This window comes from Natator depressus, chromosome 6 (assembly GCF_965152275.1).
Source record: "Natator depressus isolate rNatDep1 chromosome 6, rNatDep2.hap1, whole genome shotgun sequence".
Lineage (NCBI taxonomy): Eukaryota > Metazoa > Chordata > Testudines > Cheloniidae > Natator > Natator depressus.
Window position 1 is genome coordinate 90,584,563 of NC_134239.1, and position 19,370 is coordinate 90,603,932.

Below are 19,370 nucleotides of genomic sequence, written 5' to 3' on the forward strand. Positions count from 1 at the left end.
TTATGCTCAAATAAATTGGTTAGTCTCTAAGGTGCCACAAGTACTCCTTTTCTTTTTGCGAATACAGACTAACACGACTGTTAATCTGAAACCTGTCAAAAGAAACAACTGATTTGATATATGTCCCATGCTACTTTTTATCTGCATTCTCTTCCCATGGAAACTCTTGTTTCTGTATGCCAAGTCAAAGGAATCCTTGCAGTCTCAATGTACTGTGAGTGCTTTGGGAGACTAGGCCATTACCTGGAGAGGGGACAGGTGGGGCTGCCTGGAGATGCAGCACTTGCCTGTTCTCTTAAGTTAAACTATTTATTTTTTGTAAAGGCCTTTCCCAGTGTAAAATTAGTCAGCCAAAGCAGAAGTCTAGAGGAAGATAGTTAAGGGGAACTGGGAATAATGTGTATTGCTCCACTGTGTCAGGAAAAGGCTATGGAGGAGAACATGCTCTTGCAGCAGTAAGTGTTTGTCATGGAAACTATTACCTGTCCTAATATTTTTACAGTGTGTGTGTGTCATTTCCTTTTGTTTCCAGAGTTCCTGGAAAAAAAGGAAAAAAACTATGCAGGGCAAGTGTTAATGTTGCATGGTTAAGCATTTGGGTCTGGATGTGCTTAAGTTAAGGCCATCTATGCAACCTGACCTGTGTGCTGCTGCAAACTACTCATTATGATACAATTTTTAATTATCTCCCCACATGCTATTCTCAAATAATACCATATTATGCTATTCCACCCCCTACATCTATATATGTTATGTCTTCCAGTGACACTATATATAATTTAATATATGTTTTATACACATGCAGAATCCATACATCATTTAAATTCAAAGTCACAGAAGATAAATTGTGTGGTATTATTTCAGAAATACTACAGGACTATGTCATTTTAAAAAACCGCATGGAAACACATAGACATGAAAATTAAGGCTGCACCTGCGGTTTCAGCTTTGGCCTTTTCTGACTTGAGTGCTTAGTTGTGAAACCTTAGTTTTTTAAATTGAATTTCCTAGGTGTCCCCCCTGACCCTTATTATAGGGGTTGTGAAGAATAAAGGCTGACCAGAATCTGCTACAAAAAAATGGGACCCCAGTAGAATACTGTCCCACTCCCACCTATGGTGCACACTCAGTGAGGCTCCCACAGAGTCCTCTCCCCTGTGTACTGTAGGAGACTCCCTGTGAAAGTCAAACTCTGTAGGGGAGGGAACAGAAAATCTGCAGCTCCCTTGACACTTTGCTATGCAGTGAATGAAACAGGGCTCAACCCACCTCATTCAACGTACAGAGCACCCTAATCTTCTTTCCAAGTGTTGGGTTGTTTTTTTAAATCTCATTTGCACTGCAGCTGCACTAAGTGATACTTTCAGCAGAACACACAAAAGCATTTCTCAAGGAGGGCTACTTCTATGCCAAATTTTAAACTTTCTGCCTTCAGCCATTTCAGCATTAGAGCTATACAAAGAAGGCTACACAACAACACACCTTTTTGTTTCAAAATTTTAAAAGTCCCCCTTGCATTGTGGCATTTAGAAACATTTCAGTGTGATTGTAACTTTTTTATTTAAAAAAAGATTAAGCTGCTTAAATAGTTGGTCAGATTCTTATATCAGTTACATTGGTTAAAATCTGGATTTCCAGAGTTCATTGAAGGCAATCAAATTACTCCAGATATATACTTGTGTAACCTACCTATTAGAATCTAAGCCAGTGTCTTTGCAGTTAAGCTCTGCAACATTAGCTTTTGCTGTGATTACCTAATACTTTGCACTTAGTTGCATTAGTTTTGAATGCCTTAAGTTTTCCAGTGGGTTTCTCCCAAAGTACCACCTTTCAGTCTTTCCCCTTGTGTGTGTTTCCAGCCTGTGAGTATGTTAGTGCAGAATGGGCCACTTTCAGTCTCAGGCTCACCTAGAACCTTGAGCCAATCAGACATAGGAACAGAAGCTCACAGGCAAAGGGTTACATGGATTTGTTTGTTTGTAAATACAGAAACCCCCATTATAAAGAAGTTAAAATAAAAGTATTACAGCAATTAATGCAATTGTTAGAGCAACCAGCTATGGGAACTTTTTCACAATTACATTTACCCCACCAAACAATGCCACCCCAAAACCAATATAAGTTGGGGAAGAGGTACTTTATAAACATGCAACTATGGCCTAGACTAGTGGCTCTCAAGCATTTGTATTTGTGACCCCTTTCACACAGCATGCCTCTGAGTGTGACCCCCTTTTAACTAAAAACACTTTTTAAAATATGTAACACTATTATAAATGCTGGAGGTGAAGTGGGGTTTGGGGATGGGGGCTGACAGCTGCAACCCCCGGAAGAGTCACAACCCTGTTTGAGAACCCCTGGCCTAGACCCACAAAGGGATTTAGATTGTTGCAACACTTAACTTTTAGGCACCTAGAAAATCACTGGAACAACAATGGGATCCACAAATCCTGAGTCAGGCACCCTATATAATGAATAGGCAGTGACAGGCCCCTAAGCACAAAAGCCAGCAGGCTACTGCAAGGAGCTGCCTAAGTCAGCCAGTGGGAGATACTGATGAGGTGGGTGTGACCTAAGCACTTCCCCTCTCACAGAGTTTGGCACCTAAGTCTGGGCTACAGGGAGGCACCTAGCTCTGCTTGTGATCCACAGCTGGGAACCCCTCTCCTGAAGTAAGGCAGCTTAGGCATGTAAGCTGTTTCTTGTGAAAATGAATTAAGTGGGTACCTAACTCTGCAAAAAACAGCTGGGGAGGGAGAGGAAAAGACTGGCAGCCCCAGGCTCCCTTGTAACTTTTAGCGCAGTGGTCAGGGTACTGACCTGGGATGTGGCAGATCCTGGTTCAGTTCCCTCCTCTGTCTTATGAGAAGGGTTCTGAACAGAGATCTTCTACCTCTCAGGTAAGTGCTATGGCCTCTGGACTATGGAATGATTCTCACTCTCTCTGGCCCAATTCATATTTAATTAATGTGGACCGGCTTCAATCGGAGAGATTGGGTTATTCTGATGTGAGTCTCTCATAGTTCAGTGGTTAGGACACACTTCCTCAATGTGGATTGCACTGGGTTTAGGAGTGAGACAATGAGGCAGCAGTTCACATGCCCAGTGGCAAAAACAGGCACCTGGGGAACTTCTTCAAGGGAAGTTTAAGCACTGAGTATAGGCGGCAGCTGAGCAGGGGCATTATGGACTGCAGTGGTGCCTAAAGCTGGGACTCAGTTGCTTAAGTCCTTTTGTGGATCTGCCCCTACAATCCTACTCCCCCACAACAGATTATTGGACAGCACGCACACAAATGGACAATAGAATCCTACTCACCCACTTCCCACATCAGGGTAAGAATAGGTCCAGTCACCCACAGGTAGGCAGACATCACTCCCAACAGAATGGGGTGAGAGGAAAAGGACATACAGATACAGTTTTCTCTTACCCCACTGTAAAGATAACATGGGAGCCCAATAAGGAAGGTCTGGCTGAGCTGCTGAGAGAACCTGAAGATTGGACATAGGCTCTAGGAACCAGCAATAGCCTCTACTTTCAGAAGAAAGGTTCATGGGTTGAGCTCACTTTAGTTTTAGAAGCTGTTTTAGAACAGCCCAAATGAGCTATGCCAGAATGGCATCAGGGGTTGGGGCTTTTTGTGGCCTGTTTGATATGAATGCCTAGTTTATACAGATTATCAGCTAGGCCCAACCTCTCCCCACTTCTTGCCATGACCCTTGCACAGCTAACACCCTACCCCACGCCTCTTCCACACAAAACCAACTGAAGTGTAACTAGGTCCCTAAGGGGAGGGGGCTCTGCCTCAGGAGCCCCAGCAGCCACTTTTACTGTGCATTTTTTCTGAAATTATAAAATTTTATTTTTCAAATAAGATGTTTAAGAAAGTAACACTTAAAACACTTAAACCTCTCTAATGCATTATTCAAAACAATCCAGTTATAGTTATTTCAAGCTTCTCACCCTCCTCCCCCCCGAAAACCTGGCTAAGACAGGGTCAGGAGATTTCTCAGCCCCAGAAGTGGAGTTTAAGGGTGGAGAACTCTTCTGCTAACATTCTTCTCATAACTCATTGATAAATACTGAGCACCAACAGTCAGGTCATGCTGAGGAATCTGACCTGCAGGGTCCAGCACCAAAAAAACCCCCAAAAGAACTAGCAACAAGCCACTGCTGACCAGTGAATATATCATCAACACACATGACAATAAGGCTACAATGGGATCCAAGTATTGAAGCTTTGGCTCCAAACTGATAGGGCTCCAAATCACAGACAGAAGAGCAGCTCCTATCAGCTCAGGTCCCTTTACAGGATAGATCCAGAACGGGGCAATAATATGCACACAAAACAACATGTTTGGCCAGGAGGACATCTGATCTGTCCTGAGCCTTGACTACTACATTTTGCAGACCAGTGAAGTACCTACTAAAAGGAAGAGGAAGCAGCTATTCCTCCACTTCCTTTGGCACCCCTTCTCTCTTTAGCATTGTTCTGCAAGCAGCTATGACCACAGCCCTTCATCACTCTCACATTCTTATCAGTCCAGAGCTATCCACTGTTCGCCCTGCATAAAACCCGTAGGAAAGGCCTTGGCAAATCCTTCTCTATCACTTATAAGTGCCAAGAGAGGTACTAGGAACTGTTCTGAGATGGTCAGGAAGGCAGTGAGGGAGCCTTTCCAAGGATCTCAGATTTCTGCTGTGGCAATTCCAGGGCTTTCTATGATGGTTCTGGAGAACCAGCACCTCCATATCACACTGATCCTTGTGTCAGACCTTATTGGTACAGTGGTCTCGTAACGATAGAAAGCTCCCTACAGAAAGTTATTGAAACTTAAAACTCTCACTCTGCCGATGCGTGTGCTGGGTGCAGACCTGGGTGAACCTGATGGAAACTCTCTTTAGGTATCCCTAGGTAAAGGCTACTTCAATTCCATTTCCGAGCCACCATCAAGCCCAGTCTTATCTTAAGTTACAGATGACAGAAGGGATGCTTGGGTGAATCCAAGGGGAATGCATTCCATACACTGTTGCTAGGAAATTAAAAATCACCATTTTAGTGTGGCAGATGATGATTGGGCGCACCCCCTGGTGTTGGCAGCAAGTAGCCAACTAAAAAAAAGCCCACACGAGTCTCAAAACTGCACCTGATCTTTCCCAGATCACTGAGGAGCAGCACACAGAGACAAGTAAATAAGCGGAAGTCATGTTGATTCCTGCAGTGTAAGAACATCACAGCTAGAACATCTGCCAGAGGTTGCCGGACCAAATAGGTAAGGAAGTTAATTGCCCGGGTCCCTTTAAGAGAGAGTGCAGCCAAAGAACAACTGGGCATCAGCCAGTAATGGAGTCCCATGGAGTAGCAATGCAGGGAAGGGTTCAATCTTCCTGGCCCCCTCATGCTCCGGTTACATCGAGGATGGGGGGAAATGGAAAGGAAGTTTCCTGCGAGCCAACTGAGGCTCTGAATGCACAATTTCTGTATTCTGCATTCAGTCGAGCTTGTCTGAGGGGACCCACACAATCCCCCTCTCTCAGGCACTGGAGATCTCCAAGCCAAAGCTAGCCAGCAGACAGAGGTGATCAGATGAGCAAAAGGGATTGGGTAAGCCATTTGCCAACCACAGGACATCTTCGGAGAGCAGGGAGAGGCGGCCAAGCAGCTTCAGGGCTCCATCTCGATATAGCCTGCGACCTGGCAAGGGAATGGGAAGGACATGTCAGATGGAGACTGGATCTTCGTGCTCAAACTCTTTGCGCAGACACAGGGCAGCTAGCATATGCTGCACAGTCAGGGAAGCAAGGGTGTATCCACACAGACAGCCTATACAAAACAACATGTCCCTCTTCGTGCCCTCTTCGACTATAGCAACAGGCACCCTAGACTGCTACTGATATATGGATTCATGCTCCGGCACACACAGGAGCTGCAACACACACTGCAGTCATCATGCAGCTGTTCACAAGGAAGCTCTTGCTAGTAGCACTCAAATTCCCAGAGGTGAATTTAGGCCTCTACTTGAAGAGACTTGTGTACCATTGGCTATGAAACTGACATGCCTTAACCGTGTCAGCCCAATGAGCCATAGGCTCGGGGGAAACAAAATTTGACTTGTGGAGACTCTTCGCACTCTATTCCCACCACACCCCCAAAGAGCCCATGCTGAGCTGATCTTGGCCTCAGAGGGCATAGGAGCTGGATGCCGTTACTTGCAGAGCCTCATCAACTCAACTCCTTCAAACAGTGTGACGCTTGCAGGGGGTATCACCTGGAGGTGAAGTGGGGTGCCTCCTACAGATGGTCTATGCTGCCTCGAAAGATACAAACTACCAGGCCAGAGGAGTCAAGATCTCAATGCCAACTGCCTGTGGGGCTGTTCCAGGGCATATGCTAGGTGAACCCAAGGCGAAGTGTTGGGCAACAAGAAAGTAACATTCCATTCTACTTTGATTTCCCCTTAAAAACTATGGTCAGGACAGGCAGAACTATTGTATCTCCTCAATAGCATAAAATAGAGATCTTGTCACCTCAGCTGGGGAGGACAGCATTTCCCCACAGTACATCACTCAGCCCCTACTGGGCACAGATCCCTGGAAACTGCATGCTGCCACACCCAGCGGCCCACTCCTGCCATGGTGGAGAGACACTGCCCACCATGATGAGCTCCATTTTGCTGTACTACACAGCTCCCTCCTAGCACAGTGGGGATAAGCTCTCAGGAGGCCCAATGTTGCCACACTCACCCTCTTTGTTCCCATTCTCAATGGGCTCTGCCGAGTAGAAGATATAATCAACTGTAGCGCCAAGGCCCATGGGCATGGTTGTGACCTCAGGGCGACCTCTCTGGGGCAAGAAGTGGCTATAGGCAGAAGTCAGATTAAGGCCATGCTGGATAACACCTGGAAACCTGCAGAGGAGAAACAGTTCCCCCATTCCCTCACATGGGAGAGGGGATGCAAAGCTCAGTGTTGGAATCTAAGCAAACTAAGCCACATTCCTGATGCAGCTGTTTGTAGACTATTTCTACACATATTTTTCAATATATTTTAATGCTTATATCAGTGAGGGACTATTAAGGCCATTTCTACTAAGACATTGAGTGGACAGGGGCTCCCTCACCACCAACATACAGTTCTGCCAACGCACTGCTTTCCTGACCTGCAGCACCAACCCAGTGTTGGCATGGAAGCTCCCAGCTGCTTGTGCAGCCTGGTATGGATCTGGCCAGTTGTAGACAGATTTTTCTGATTCTTTCCCATCCCTGTTGTGTTCTTTTTCTAGCCTGGGAGAAGGGACCATGGAATTATTTAAACCTTGACATTAATTTAGCTTTCTGTGCCCATTTTCCAAGCACCCCACCATGGCCACTCCAAGGAGGGGTGCCACTAACTTCACAGGGCCCAGCTGAAGTTTCCCTCCCTCCAGGTTACCTTGGGAAGAAGAGCTCTGGATCAGGATCATTCACCATGGTGAGATGCTTGGGCCAATGTGCAGGACGATCTAAAAAGGAGCAGAGAGATTCCAATTTTACATGCCACTGGTCCTGAAGCAGTTTGTTCATTTTGAGTTTGAAAGTTCCTCCCAGGACCCAAAAGGTCTCTTATTGCAGCACCAAGAGTCCTCCTGACCTCCTGGATAGGCACCCTCAGGAGTGACAGTACATGCTGGAAAGTCAGGGCAAAGTTCCAAAGCTGAATGCAAACTGTCCTGGTCTCAGACAGGAGGCCTAGGTACAGTGGTGCTGAAAGAGTAACAAGTTGATACCAGGCCAAAAACAAAGCCTAACCCCTACCTCCCTCCCCCAAAAAGTCAGTGGGCCGATCCCGGGAGCAAATTAGTGCAACCAACTTATCCAGGTCAATCAGCTCCTGTGCGTAGAGCTGCGGACATCACCTTTGCCCAGAGGCCGATCCCTGTGGCCCTGTACTACAACCTCTGCTGTCAGAGAAACTCAGACAGTCACAGAATTGGGATCATGAAATGGGTTGCCAGCCCAGAGGAGGTAGGGAATGAGGAGAACAGAACCAAACATGTCAAAAGGCACAGAGATGAGGAGAGGTTCTGCTTTTTTAGTAGCAGATCTAATGCCAGCTTGTGGTCACCTGCTGATGCCACCCATATTAGCACTGAGGCAGCTCAGGTGCCACCATGAATTTCTTCCAGTGGATCTGGAAGCGCAGAAGGAATGGAAAAATACTTGCCCCTCTCCAAAACAAAGGGAGGACAGAAAATAGACTGAACCCTCTCTTCCATTCCTCTCCACACAGGGTGTAAAACACATAAATCAGCAAAGCAAGACTTGCTATACAAGGAGCAAGTCAGTAGCTGAGAGCTGTTGCTGAGCCCTTATGGAATCCACTTGTGACCACAGGAGTATGATGCAATGGTGGGCTCCCACCTTCCCCAATCCTTGTCTTTTCTGGGACTCATCCAGCCAATCACAAGCCAAGACTGGTCTCCGCTTGCTGGCTTCAAGTCTTGCCAAAGGCAGCTTATGCCGCAGAAAAGATGTTGAAGTAGGGAGAACTTGCTCCAGTACCTGGTTTAACATCTGTCACACCCTTCTGCAGAATCAGATGTGCAGGTCGTTCACAGGCAGCATCACAGAAACGGAACTGAAGCAGGAAGTCCCGGCTGTACTTGCGTCTGTCTGCAGCGCAGAGCCAGTTCAAAGGAAGGAAATAACCAAGAAGTCAGCTCTCTCTTTAGGTTTCCATGCCAAAAATACTACCAGAGTACATGAATGCCATGGTGATGGGCACAATATAAGAACCTGAATATAGAATAGACATGGTGATAGAAGAGGAAGAGACTGTCTAGACTGCAGCCCAGCTACTGTAATACCTATTGCTGATGCACCCATCACTGTGGTATCTGGGGGTTCCACAACTTAAGAGCTTCCCCTTCCCAAAATATGGTCTACAGTGGCAAGATACCAGTCAATTTCAAAGCAAGGCATTTGGGGTGTTTATGACACACATGTTAGGAAACTCCAGCTTGAAGGGGGGAAAAAAGAGATATGGGTTCAGCCTGATTTCTAGGGAGTTTATATCCACCAAGCTTCCACCAAGAACACCCTGGCCTGGGCTTCATATGCTGAAGCATCTCTGGAGAGCAGAGTGAGAGCCTAAATGGGCTCTACATCACATAGCGCTTTGAAGAAAAAGACAAGGCCCTTCAAGTGTATCCCAAATATGACTACGATATGTGAAGTACTGTGGGACATTCAGCTTCCAACAAGTGCAGGAAGATGGCAGAAACCCAGGCTGAGTTGAGTTGTGGGGCATACAAGTGATACAGTTCAAATCAGGTACTCTGAGAGGAGAGAATCCATGTCAAGGAGAGTGCCTGGTGCAGCACATTCCCCAGTTCTGCCCTGGAGGTTGTGTCAATGTCCTGCCAAGAGTGGAGACTGCAGCTCAGTGAGAGGGAGCAAGACCCACACAATAATCATCTTCGTTGAGCCCACGTTCACACCACAGCTCACCTGATTTCTTTGGCTGGCAAAGAGTGACATATTGACAGTTGTCCGTTATACCCAGACAGCTGTGCCAGAGTGGGGTCTGCAGCTTCCGCTGGTGCAGCTGCTGGGAGAAGTCTTCCTGTCCAGAAACCTGCATAAAGGCAGCAGGGTAAAGGTGAGGGGAACAAAGCACCAGGAGGAAAATAGTTAAAGCGAGGCCAGCAACGTGCACAGGCACAACACACAGCCCCCACACAGAACCAAACCCCAGCACTACCACTGGCACAGAATAAGTATCATGTAAATCTGTGGTGCAGCTACTAGCTTGGGAACATGTAGTAAAACGAAGGTGTGGGGAAAGAAAAAAAAAATTGTGTTTGAAATATTTCATTCAAACCATTTTGAAAGCGAGGTTGGTACGTGTTTGGGTGCACAGCCACAGAGAGTATGTATAAAGGAGCAGTGCTTGCATGGGTGTATATTTCAGGAACAGAACTAGGTTTAGGCCCAACCTTTAGATAATATTTCCATGAATATGGATTTGCACCTCCCCCTACAGTTACTATCACCCAAGTACAACAGAGATGGATGAGTGAAGGACAATGATGAACTGACCAGTCCAGTTTCACCACCTGAGCTAACATCACAAACAAGCAACATCAGCGGTGAAAAAGAAACAAGATTTTAAAAATTCTCTCTGCTTCGGTAACCTCCACTGTTGTCACAATGTACTGTACGTCTATGAATTTGCTGCTGAGTGGGGCTCATTCTTTATAAGAGGAAGTAGCCTCATAATAGTGATCAGAGACACAACTATATAAATACTCCACTCCCTCCAACCCAAAGAGCTGCTCCATGACATTCCCTGTCTACACCTACCTTCCAGGCTGGCATCCCATGGTAGGAGAGCAGACCATTCCGGATGAACTTGTACAATGGAGAGTCAGGCACAGCGTTCAGGTCTCCACATAAGATGACAGGACAGTAGCCGCGCTCAACAGTTTTCACAACCTTGTCAACCTCTGCTAGGAGCAAGGCCATCTGTGCAAGTTTGATATCTCCTCGGCGGGGATTATACAGCACGTGAGTGTTAGCCACACACAGGGGGCTTGTTGCCTTCTGTCCTACATCCTCTGGGAGTAGAGGTTGCAGCAGCAGCACCAAACCCACATTGTCTCTGTTTAGGATGTCCAGGCCAGGCCGGAAATATTCTACAGGGCTGGCACTGATCAGCTGGAACCTGCTGTGCTTGTAGCAAACTGCGCAGCCATCTGTCTTTTTTCCTGTTCTCCGTTTGTATAAGCACACAAAGCCTGAAAAAAAACCACCATCCATCAGGAGGGCCCAAAATGGCCAGGAGCCTTGGCTCCTCTTTAGTAAGATGTAGCAAAGTATAGGAAATCTGTTTTGCAGGGTTTAAATAGCACAACCTATGGAGCTCCCACTACTCCCCATGGTGGACTGTTCCGCAGTCCAGCAGACCTCACTGGCAGGAAGACTTTCTTAATACCCAGTTTGAATTTTCCTCTTGCTCATTTTCGGCCCATACTTCTAGTTATGCCCTCAGGGATGCTCTAATCAATCTCTCGTCCTCTGGCTCATACCCTTGTAGGCAGTACTGTCCCGTTAGCCATCATGTACTATCAAGTGTCTTTTGTTCTCTCTATATAAGCCAGGCCCCTGATGAGTTTTGTTGCTTTCATCAGCCAATCTGGGGAAGAATCGGTCACAACAAGAACAGGACAACAATTGAAAGGGTGCAGACAGCTTCAGAAATGTGGCCATCAAAACCTGGGGTGGGGACTACTTCTGTAAACAGAAGTATAGCTCTGGAGCTATCAACATGGAGTGTTCTCAGCAAGTCTCAGCCAAACCTGTAGAAAAGAGAGGGACATACCCATCATCCTAAATGTTGGCTCCAGCTGCTCCCGGTAGTGATTCTCCTGCACTTCCTGGAGACACAGAACCTGCAAGGAAGGCAGAGACCTAGCTCACTCCGCCATTGTTTGGCAATTGCTTTGGGGAGTTTTTGTGGAGAGGGGAGAGGAGTTGGGACAGTGAGGGAAGAGAGGGAAAAACAGTTTCCCACACTTAACCCCTTCACCAAGAAATGCTGTCTAAGCAACTTTTCCTCCAGCTAGAGCACTGGCTCTCAACCTTTCCAGAGGACTGTACCTCTTTCTGATTTGTCTTGTGTACCCCCAAGTTTCATGTCACTTAAAAACTACTTGCTTACAAAATCAGTCATAAAAATGCAAAAGTGTCATAGCACACTATTACTGAAAAATTGCTTACTTTCTCATTTTTACTACATAATTATAAAATAAATCAATTGGAATATAAATATTGTACTTACATTTCAGTGTATAGTATACAGAGCAGTATAAACAAATCATTGTCTATGATATTTTAGTTTGTACTGACTTTGCTAGTGCTTTTTATGTAGCCTGTTGTAAAACTAGGCAAATATCTAGATGAGTTGATGTACTCCCTGGAAGTCCTCTGCTACCCCCAGGGGTACACGTACCCTTGGTTGAGAACCACTGAGACAGAGCATGCAGGACAACTTCTGAAGCACATACTTCTCCTTCAGTTATCCAGTGGGGAAGCAAGAGTGAAATAAAATTCACTTCTCATCCTTAGCAGTGAGCACACTTCTTCCTCAGCATGCTAAGCTAGCCTGAGGAATACAGAAGTAAGCAAGGAACAGGAAGTCCACCCTCATGTAGGCCTCTTCTCTGGGCTTGTTCCAGACTGCCCTATAGGCTCTGCCTCCTCGCCAAGGACTGCAGCAGGCTGTCCTGCTCCCACTTCTATTAGGAAAAGTTGAGCCCCTCCAATCAAAGAATAGATCCTAGTAAGGTTATAGGAGCCAGTGGGCACATAACCAGGGACCCTAATAACTCCAGAGGCACTGGCTTCACACCCCAAAAACTCTGGTGATAGCGGACATGAAAGGGCCTGGGTAGTACTCACATCAGGGTCCCAGTGCTGGATTTCCTGCAAGAGGTTTGGGAGACGATAGCTCCAGTCCAGGATATCTGGTTGGCAATGCAGGTAGAGATCACGGCTCTGCTCCACCAGGTCCTGGGCCAGAATGTTGTAAGACATGACTCGGAATTCAAACAGAGGCCCATTCTCTGAGCCCAGCTCTGAAACCGCAAACCGTGTAGAGAGATCCTCCCAGTCCCTCCATAAAATCTCTATATGTAAGAGAGAGGAAGACAGGTCAGATATATGCTGGGTATCCTTCCCTGTCCTATTTCCTGGAATGCCCCTGCTAGCTGGGGCACTGGGATTAGCTGTTCTCTTGTTCCCTGAATCTGGGCATTTTGAACTCTAAATCGGCCCTCGGATGATTTTCTTTGATTAATCTGAATAGCTGTCAACAGGGATGGAATGGCAGGGTCCTAGTGGGGAGAAAATGTTTTAGAAAAACTCAAGCCATTCTTTGGAGGCCATCTCCAATATGAAGTGGGCACTTATGTTAACTTCACAGGAATTGTGATTAGCAACACTAGCCAACCCAATAATGCCAGAAGTCTTGGCCTTTCCATCAGGAAAGATTACTTTTATCATTTTCATTACCAGATGCAACCATCCTGGCATGGCAAGATGCAACCTCTGCCTAACAGACAGCAAGTGCAGACATACCCAGCTCACCCAGGATTTAGCATCCACATGCAGGGAGATCAGAAAGTTTTGTTACACTACCTCATCCCAATCTAGCACTGCATGCTCAGAATCAAAAAAGGCTGTATTACTACTGACCGTGGTAAGGTCTCTCTGCTGGAAAAGGCTGGAATTGTCCTGTGTCATAAAAGGGCCAGGCTGTGGCCTCCACTGGCACTATCTCTGTGTCATGCACTAAGCTCCAGTCCAGCACAGCAGTATCTTCATCCTCCCTTTCCAGGGCTGAAGGGGTGCAGCCACTAATCTGGTGATCGGTCTGTGTCCTTACAGCTGGCCATGCTGCAATGCCCACCATAGCCACACTTTCCTCTTCTGGTAATTTTGCCAGTGTTACTGCAGCATGCTCCTTTGGTCCTAGAGATATTAATGTATGTAGCTCATCGTCTTGCTGATCACTGCACCATGTGACCTCTGAAGCCACATTCAGATTGCTAAGGCTGGTCATCAATAATTCTGAGCCTTCCAGCCAGTCACTAGGCAGTGTGGCTGACACCTTCGCCACCACGAGAGGACTCTCACTGCTGTGCAGCCCACCAGCTTCCGCCTCCAGCTGCTGCTGCAGCAGGGCTTCCTGCTCTTCTGGGACTGACCTCCTGCTGGGTACAGAAGAGATACCCCCTACCTGGGTGGTCGGGCTCTTCGCCAGAAGCACATTCTTTCGACACGTAAAGAAAGCATCTGTGAGGAAGTCAATACAAGACAATGGTTAAAATCCACAGCTCTCTTCACTTATTGGCTTATTTAGGCTAGAGAAATGCATAGTTGCATAGTTATAGTTCTCAGTAATTAAGGCTGCCTCTTGGACCATATTCTGACTTTAGTTATGCCGGTACAATGCCATTGACTTCAGTGAGCTGGTGCTGGTTTAACTGAAAGTAAAATTTAAGCTGGTTTTATATTATTATTTATACAATGCAATAGGTGGTCAGCAGAGCAGCATCTAAGCCAGAGGTGGGCAAACTCCGGCCCGCGGGACCGTCCTGCCCGGCCCTTGAGCTCCCAGCCAGGGAAGATAGTCCCCGGCCCCTCCCCTGCTGTCCTCCCTCCCCCACAGCCTCAGCTCGCTGTACCGCCCACGCTCTTGCCCGCCGCTCTTGCCGGGCAGCGCTGCAGGCTCCAGCCGTGCGGTGGGGCTGCGAGCTCCTGCTGCTCTGAGCGGCATGGTAAGAGGGCGGGGAGTGGTTGGATACGGGGTGGGGTCCTGGGAGGGGGTGGTCAGGGGACAAGGAGCAGGGGGGTTGGATAGGGATTGGGACAGTCAGAGGACAGGGAGCAAGGGGTTTGGATAAGGGAGGAGTCCCAGGGGCAGTTAGGGGTGTGGGTCCCGGGAGGGGGTGGTCAGAGGACAAGGAGCAGGGAGGGTTGGATGGGTTGGGGGTTCTGAGGGGACAGTCAGGGGGAGGAAAGTGGGAGGGGGTGGATAGGGGGCGGGGGCCAGGCTGTCTGGGGAGGCACAGCCTTCCCTACCCAGCCCTCCACACAGTTTCGCAACCCTGATGTGGCCCTCAGGCCAAAAAGTTTGCCCACCCCTGATCTAAGCTATAGTACTGCCCTTCTTTAGCATCTTCTATACAAACACAGATACAGATACATTTAGCCACATGGGGCAGAGACATCAGGAAGGAAGTTCTAGCAGCTGACCTTTGGAATGGGTGAATTTTCAGGAAATGAACAAGGGGTCCTCAGCTGGCAGCATGTTTAGATACCAGGAATTTCCATAATTGCAGAGACCCAATATAGAAGACCCATTCCACATTGAATTGTCTTTTCAAATGCATATAAGAAAAGGAGTGGAGAGACCAACAAGGAAGCACAAACATGGAAGTTAAAGATGGAAAAGCCCCATTAGTGAAAACACTACCATGAAAGAAACCATGATCTGAGAATAGGAAGACCATGATATTCACCCGATGGCGGTGACTGACATCTGTAATGGGCCAAATACTTCAGTGCATGCTCAACACAAGAACATACTAGTTTCACTAGTATTTCTCCTTTATACTCTTCAAGATGATAAAAGCATTTGTGTTTTTGCTAATATCTCTGTGCAACCATATCCCCATTACTGATTAGCATATTGTGTTCTCTGCAAATCATTCATTTTCTATCCCTCTTTAACCTGGATATTGCTCACTGGAGATTGAGGAGTAAGAATGGTAAGAGAAATGAATGAAACTACAAATCAGAGTTTGTCTACACATAAATGCTTTTCCAAAATAAGGTAGGGTGTGAATTTAGAATGGATTAGGTATTTCAGAGTAACTGCATGCGTAGACAAGCGCTTATAAAAATGTATTTTTAAATATTCTCAAGGCACTTGGTTTCGGATGCACCCTATTTTATTTTATTTTGATGGGGGAGGATGTATAAAGTGGAAAAAAAATTAAAATATAATTTTCTAAAGACATTCCCCTTGAAATTGTTTGCTTTAAGTACATTCCCCCAAGAAGAATGATCTACTGCAGTGGCCCCCAAACTTTTTACCTCGCCCCGCCACCCTTACCCCTGTTCACACGCTGCCACCCCCGAGCCGGGAGCGGGGCCGTGGCTCTGGGAGGGGGGAAACACAGAAAGGGTAAGGGGGCTGAGGCTAGGGCCACAGCTTGGGGTGGGAGTGGAGCCTCGACCAGCAGCTGTGGCCGACAGCTGAACCCCAGGTGCAGGGCTGGTAGCCAGGACCCTGGCCATGGGGCCAGCGGCTGGGAGCAGATCCCTGGACATGGGGCTGAGAGCAGAGCCCCGGGTGTGGGGCTGGCAGCTGATCCCCGGGCGAGGGGCCAACAGCGGGAGACAGGAGCAGAGCTGAGTGGCACTCTCTCTCCACCCCTCGTGGGGGCTGGCCCAGGCCCCAGCTCCGCCTCCTAGGGGGGCATGCCCCACAGATTGCGGACCTCTGCTTAAAAAAAACAGGCAGCAGTGTATCTACTGGAGAGACGGGCTCCCCAGGCTAGTGCTGACTATTAGCAATAGAGCAATCAGAATTAGAGTTTCCTGAGGTCTGGAGGAGCTGCTCTCCCTTGTACACAATGGTCAGGCCTGGGAGGAAGACCTAGAGATGGTCTCACCTGACCACTCCACCAAGCCTCCACTCTCTCTTTTAAACCCTCCTCTGATTAGCTGTCAAATTAGATGACTACTAATCCTTTTACTCCTTTAAAACAGAGAGAGAGAGAGAAACTGAATAATTGTTCAGCCAGCTCTAGAGCACAGCTTCAGATGCCTCTTAGCCCTGCCTCCATCTGCCTAGCGCTCAAGCTCCTCAAGGCAGGGACATTGTCTTCTGATGTGAAAGCACTTAGATCACTGCTAAACAGTGCTTAAATTACAGAGGGACTGGAGGGAGGGCTGGACAGTGGGCCCCCTTACTAGTTGTAGGGGCTACCTCACTTCTTTAGTCTCACTACTGTTTAAATTAAAGCAAGATACCTGACATTCAGGGTCCCCCATGATTTTAGCACTGTTGCTAGGCCTATATAAACAATAATAATCAGGCAAGGGGCTATCCAAAACAGCCTGGGAGAATTTGGTCTCCTTGGGGTTCCTCGGTCTCCCCAGAGTTCCCTGGGGAGAGCTGGGGGAAGTACCTAAGAAGGCCTGGGAGAGCTGGTCTCTCCAGGAAACATCAGTGAGAGCCAGGTTCACCCCATGCTCGGGAGTTGAGGAGGGTCACTCTGAGGAGGAGGGGGGACCTATCACCCCAGGCCCAGGAGCTGAGGGGCATTTCCCCAGGGTGAGGGGAGGCCTGATATCCCAGGCTAGGGAGCAGAGGCGGGTGGTCGCCCCGGGAGGTGGGGGTAGGGGAGGACTGTCACCCCAGGCCCGGGAGCTGGAGGGGGGTTGCCGGGGGGTTCGGGGAGGCCTGTCACTCCAGGCCCGGGAGCTGAGGGGGGGTCGCCCCGGGAGGTGGGGGTAGGAGAGGCCTGTCACCCCAGGCCCGGGAGCTGAGGGGGGGGTTGCCGGGGGGGTAGGGGAGGCCTGTCACCCCAGGCCCGGGAGCTGGGGGGGGGAGGCCGCGGGGGGGACCGGGGAGGCCTGTCACCCCGGGCCCGGGAGCTCGGGGAGGGGGGGTCGCCCCGGGAGGTGGGGGTAGGGGAGGCCTGTCACCCCGGGCCCGGGAGCAGAGGGGGGGGTCACCAGGGGGGTTCGGGGAGGCCTGTCACCCCAGGCCCGGGAGCTGAGGGGGGGGTCGCCCCGGGAGGTGGGGGTAGGAGAGGCCTGTCACCCCAGGCCCGGGAGCTGGGGGGGGGGGGTTGCCCTGGGAGATGGGGGGTAGGGGAGGCCTGTCACCCCAGGCCCGGAAGCTGAGGGGGGGGTCACCCCGGGAGGTGGGGGTAGGGGAGGCCTGTCACCCCGGGCCCGGGAGCAGGGGGGGGGGTCACCAGGGGGGTTCGGGGAGGCCTGTCACCCCAGGCCTGGAAGCTGAGGGGGGGGGTCACCCCGGGAGGTGGGGGTAGGGGAGGCCTGTCACCCCGGGCCCGGGAGCAGAGGGGGGGGTCACCAGGGGGGTTCGGGGAGGCCTGTCACCCCAGGCCCAGAAGCTGAGGGGGGGTTGCCGGGGGGGGGTCAGGGAGGCCTGTCACCCCAGGCCCGGGAGCTCGGGGGGGGGGGTCGCCCCGGGAGGTGGGGGTAGGGGAGGCCTGTCACCCCAGGCCCGGGAGCTGAGGGGGGGGTCGCCCCGGGAAGTGGGGGTAGGGGAGGCCTGTCACTCCAGCCCCGGGAGCTGAGGGGGGGGGGGTCGCCCCGGGAGGTGGGGGTAGGGGAGGCCTGTCACCCCAGGCCCGGGAGCTGAGGGGGGGGGTCGCCCCGGGAGATGGGGGGTAGGGGAGGCCTGTCACCCCAGGCCCGGAAGCTGAGGGGGGGGGTCACCCCGGGAGGTGGGGGTAGGGGAGGCCTGTCACCCCAGGCCCGGGAGCTGAGGGGGGGGGTCACCCCGGGAGGTGGGGGTAGGGGAGGCCTGTCACTCCAGCCCCGGGAGCTGGGGGGGGTCCGCCGGGGGGGGGGTCGGGGAGGCCTGTCACCCCAGGCCCGGGAGCTGGGGGGGGTCGCCCCGGGGGGCTGCCACCTCGGGCCCGAGGTGACCTAGCTGCTCCACGACCCGCCAGACAGGGCGGGCTGCAGGACCGTCCATAAGGCCCGTGCTCCGGGCTGCAGCCCTGGGCGCAGGCAACAGCCTGCCGCCGTCCTCCCGGCGGGGCCGGGGGCGGGGCCGCACGGGCCGTGGGAGGGGTCCGGGGCGGGGGGCTGTTACCTCGGAGGGCCCGGAGGAGCCGCGCCGCGGGCAGCAGCAGGTAGCAGAGCACGGTGCCGATCATGCCGCCCGGCCCGATCCTCTCCCAGCCCGGCTCCGCCTCGACAACAACTTTATTGGGAGCCGCCGGCGGCTCGGCCCGGCCTTGGCACAGCGCTGCCCCGCGCCCCCGGCATGGACTCCGCCCGCCCGTCAGTCCCTCCTGGGGCCGGAGACCGAGCGCGGCGGGGAGCAGAGCTGGGGGGATGAGGCCTGTAAACTTTCCCAGGAGCTCCAGGCCGCCAGCTCTTCCAGCCCCGCGTCCCCACCTCTGTGTGGATGAGTCTGCGTTGTGAAGCGGTGCTGCGTGTGATCCCGTTTGGGTATCCGCCCATCTCACACCTAGGGTTGCCATTCAAGTTCCTGAATAGAGGACGCTGCACCAGCGGGAAGGGAGGGGAGGGGTGTGTGTACCGAAAGTGGTATTTGGGACGGTTCGGGAGTGGTATTTGGGGGATGCTGGATGGATGTGTGTGTACTAGGAGGGGTATTTGGGGGATGCTGGAGGGGTATGTGTATTGGGAGGGGTATTTGGGGGTGCTGGAGGGGGTATTTGGGAGGCGCCTGAGGGGTGTGTGTGTACAGGGAGGGGTATTTGGGGGGTGCTGGAGGGGGCATTTGGGGGGGTGCCTGTGGCCTCACTCTCGAGGTTGTGGGCAGTGTCGTGCTCCTTGTCACAGTGGTAGGGCAATTGGCGCAGGCCCGGGACACAGCACCAGCCTTCAGGCAGCACAGCCCTGCAGGGCTATCACCCTCCCTAGGGTCGGGAGCATGGCCCTGGCCCGGTCACCCCTCCTAGCTGGGTTCTGAGGCCCCACGGCAGGGCAGGTAGCCCGATGGAGAGGCGCTTGGTGGCTCCGCTTATTTGGCAGGCCAGGATCTGGCAGCTGAGGGTGCATGGGAAGGGACCAGTCAGGGCATGGAGATGG

The 19,370-nt window shown here is 50.7% G+C and overlaps 1 protein-coding gene across 1 annotated transcript; it reads right to left on the reverse strand.

Moving 5' to 3' along the window:
- Positions 1-725: 725 nt before the first annotated feature.
- On the reverse strand, positions 726-18,814 carry ANGEL1 (angel homolog 1). Its single transcript, XM_074955993.1, has 10 exons — positions 18,403-18,814; positions 13,233-13,832; positions 12,438-12,664; positions 11,359-11,428; positions 10,341-10,774; positions 9,486-9,612; positions 8,538-8,648; positions 7,429-7,498; positions 6,742-6,905; positions 726-5,692 (listed from the first exon to the last, which is right to left on the reverse strand). The coding sequence occupies exons 1-10, from the start codon at positions 18,794-18,796 to the stop codon at positions 5,532-5,534; spliced, it is 2,358 nt and encodes a 785-aa protein (XP_074812094.1). The 5' UTR covers positions 18,797-18,814; the 3' UTR covers positions 726-5,531.
- Positions 18,815-19,370: the final 556 nt, after the last annotated feature.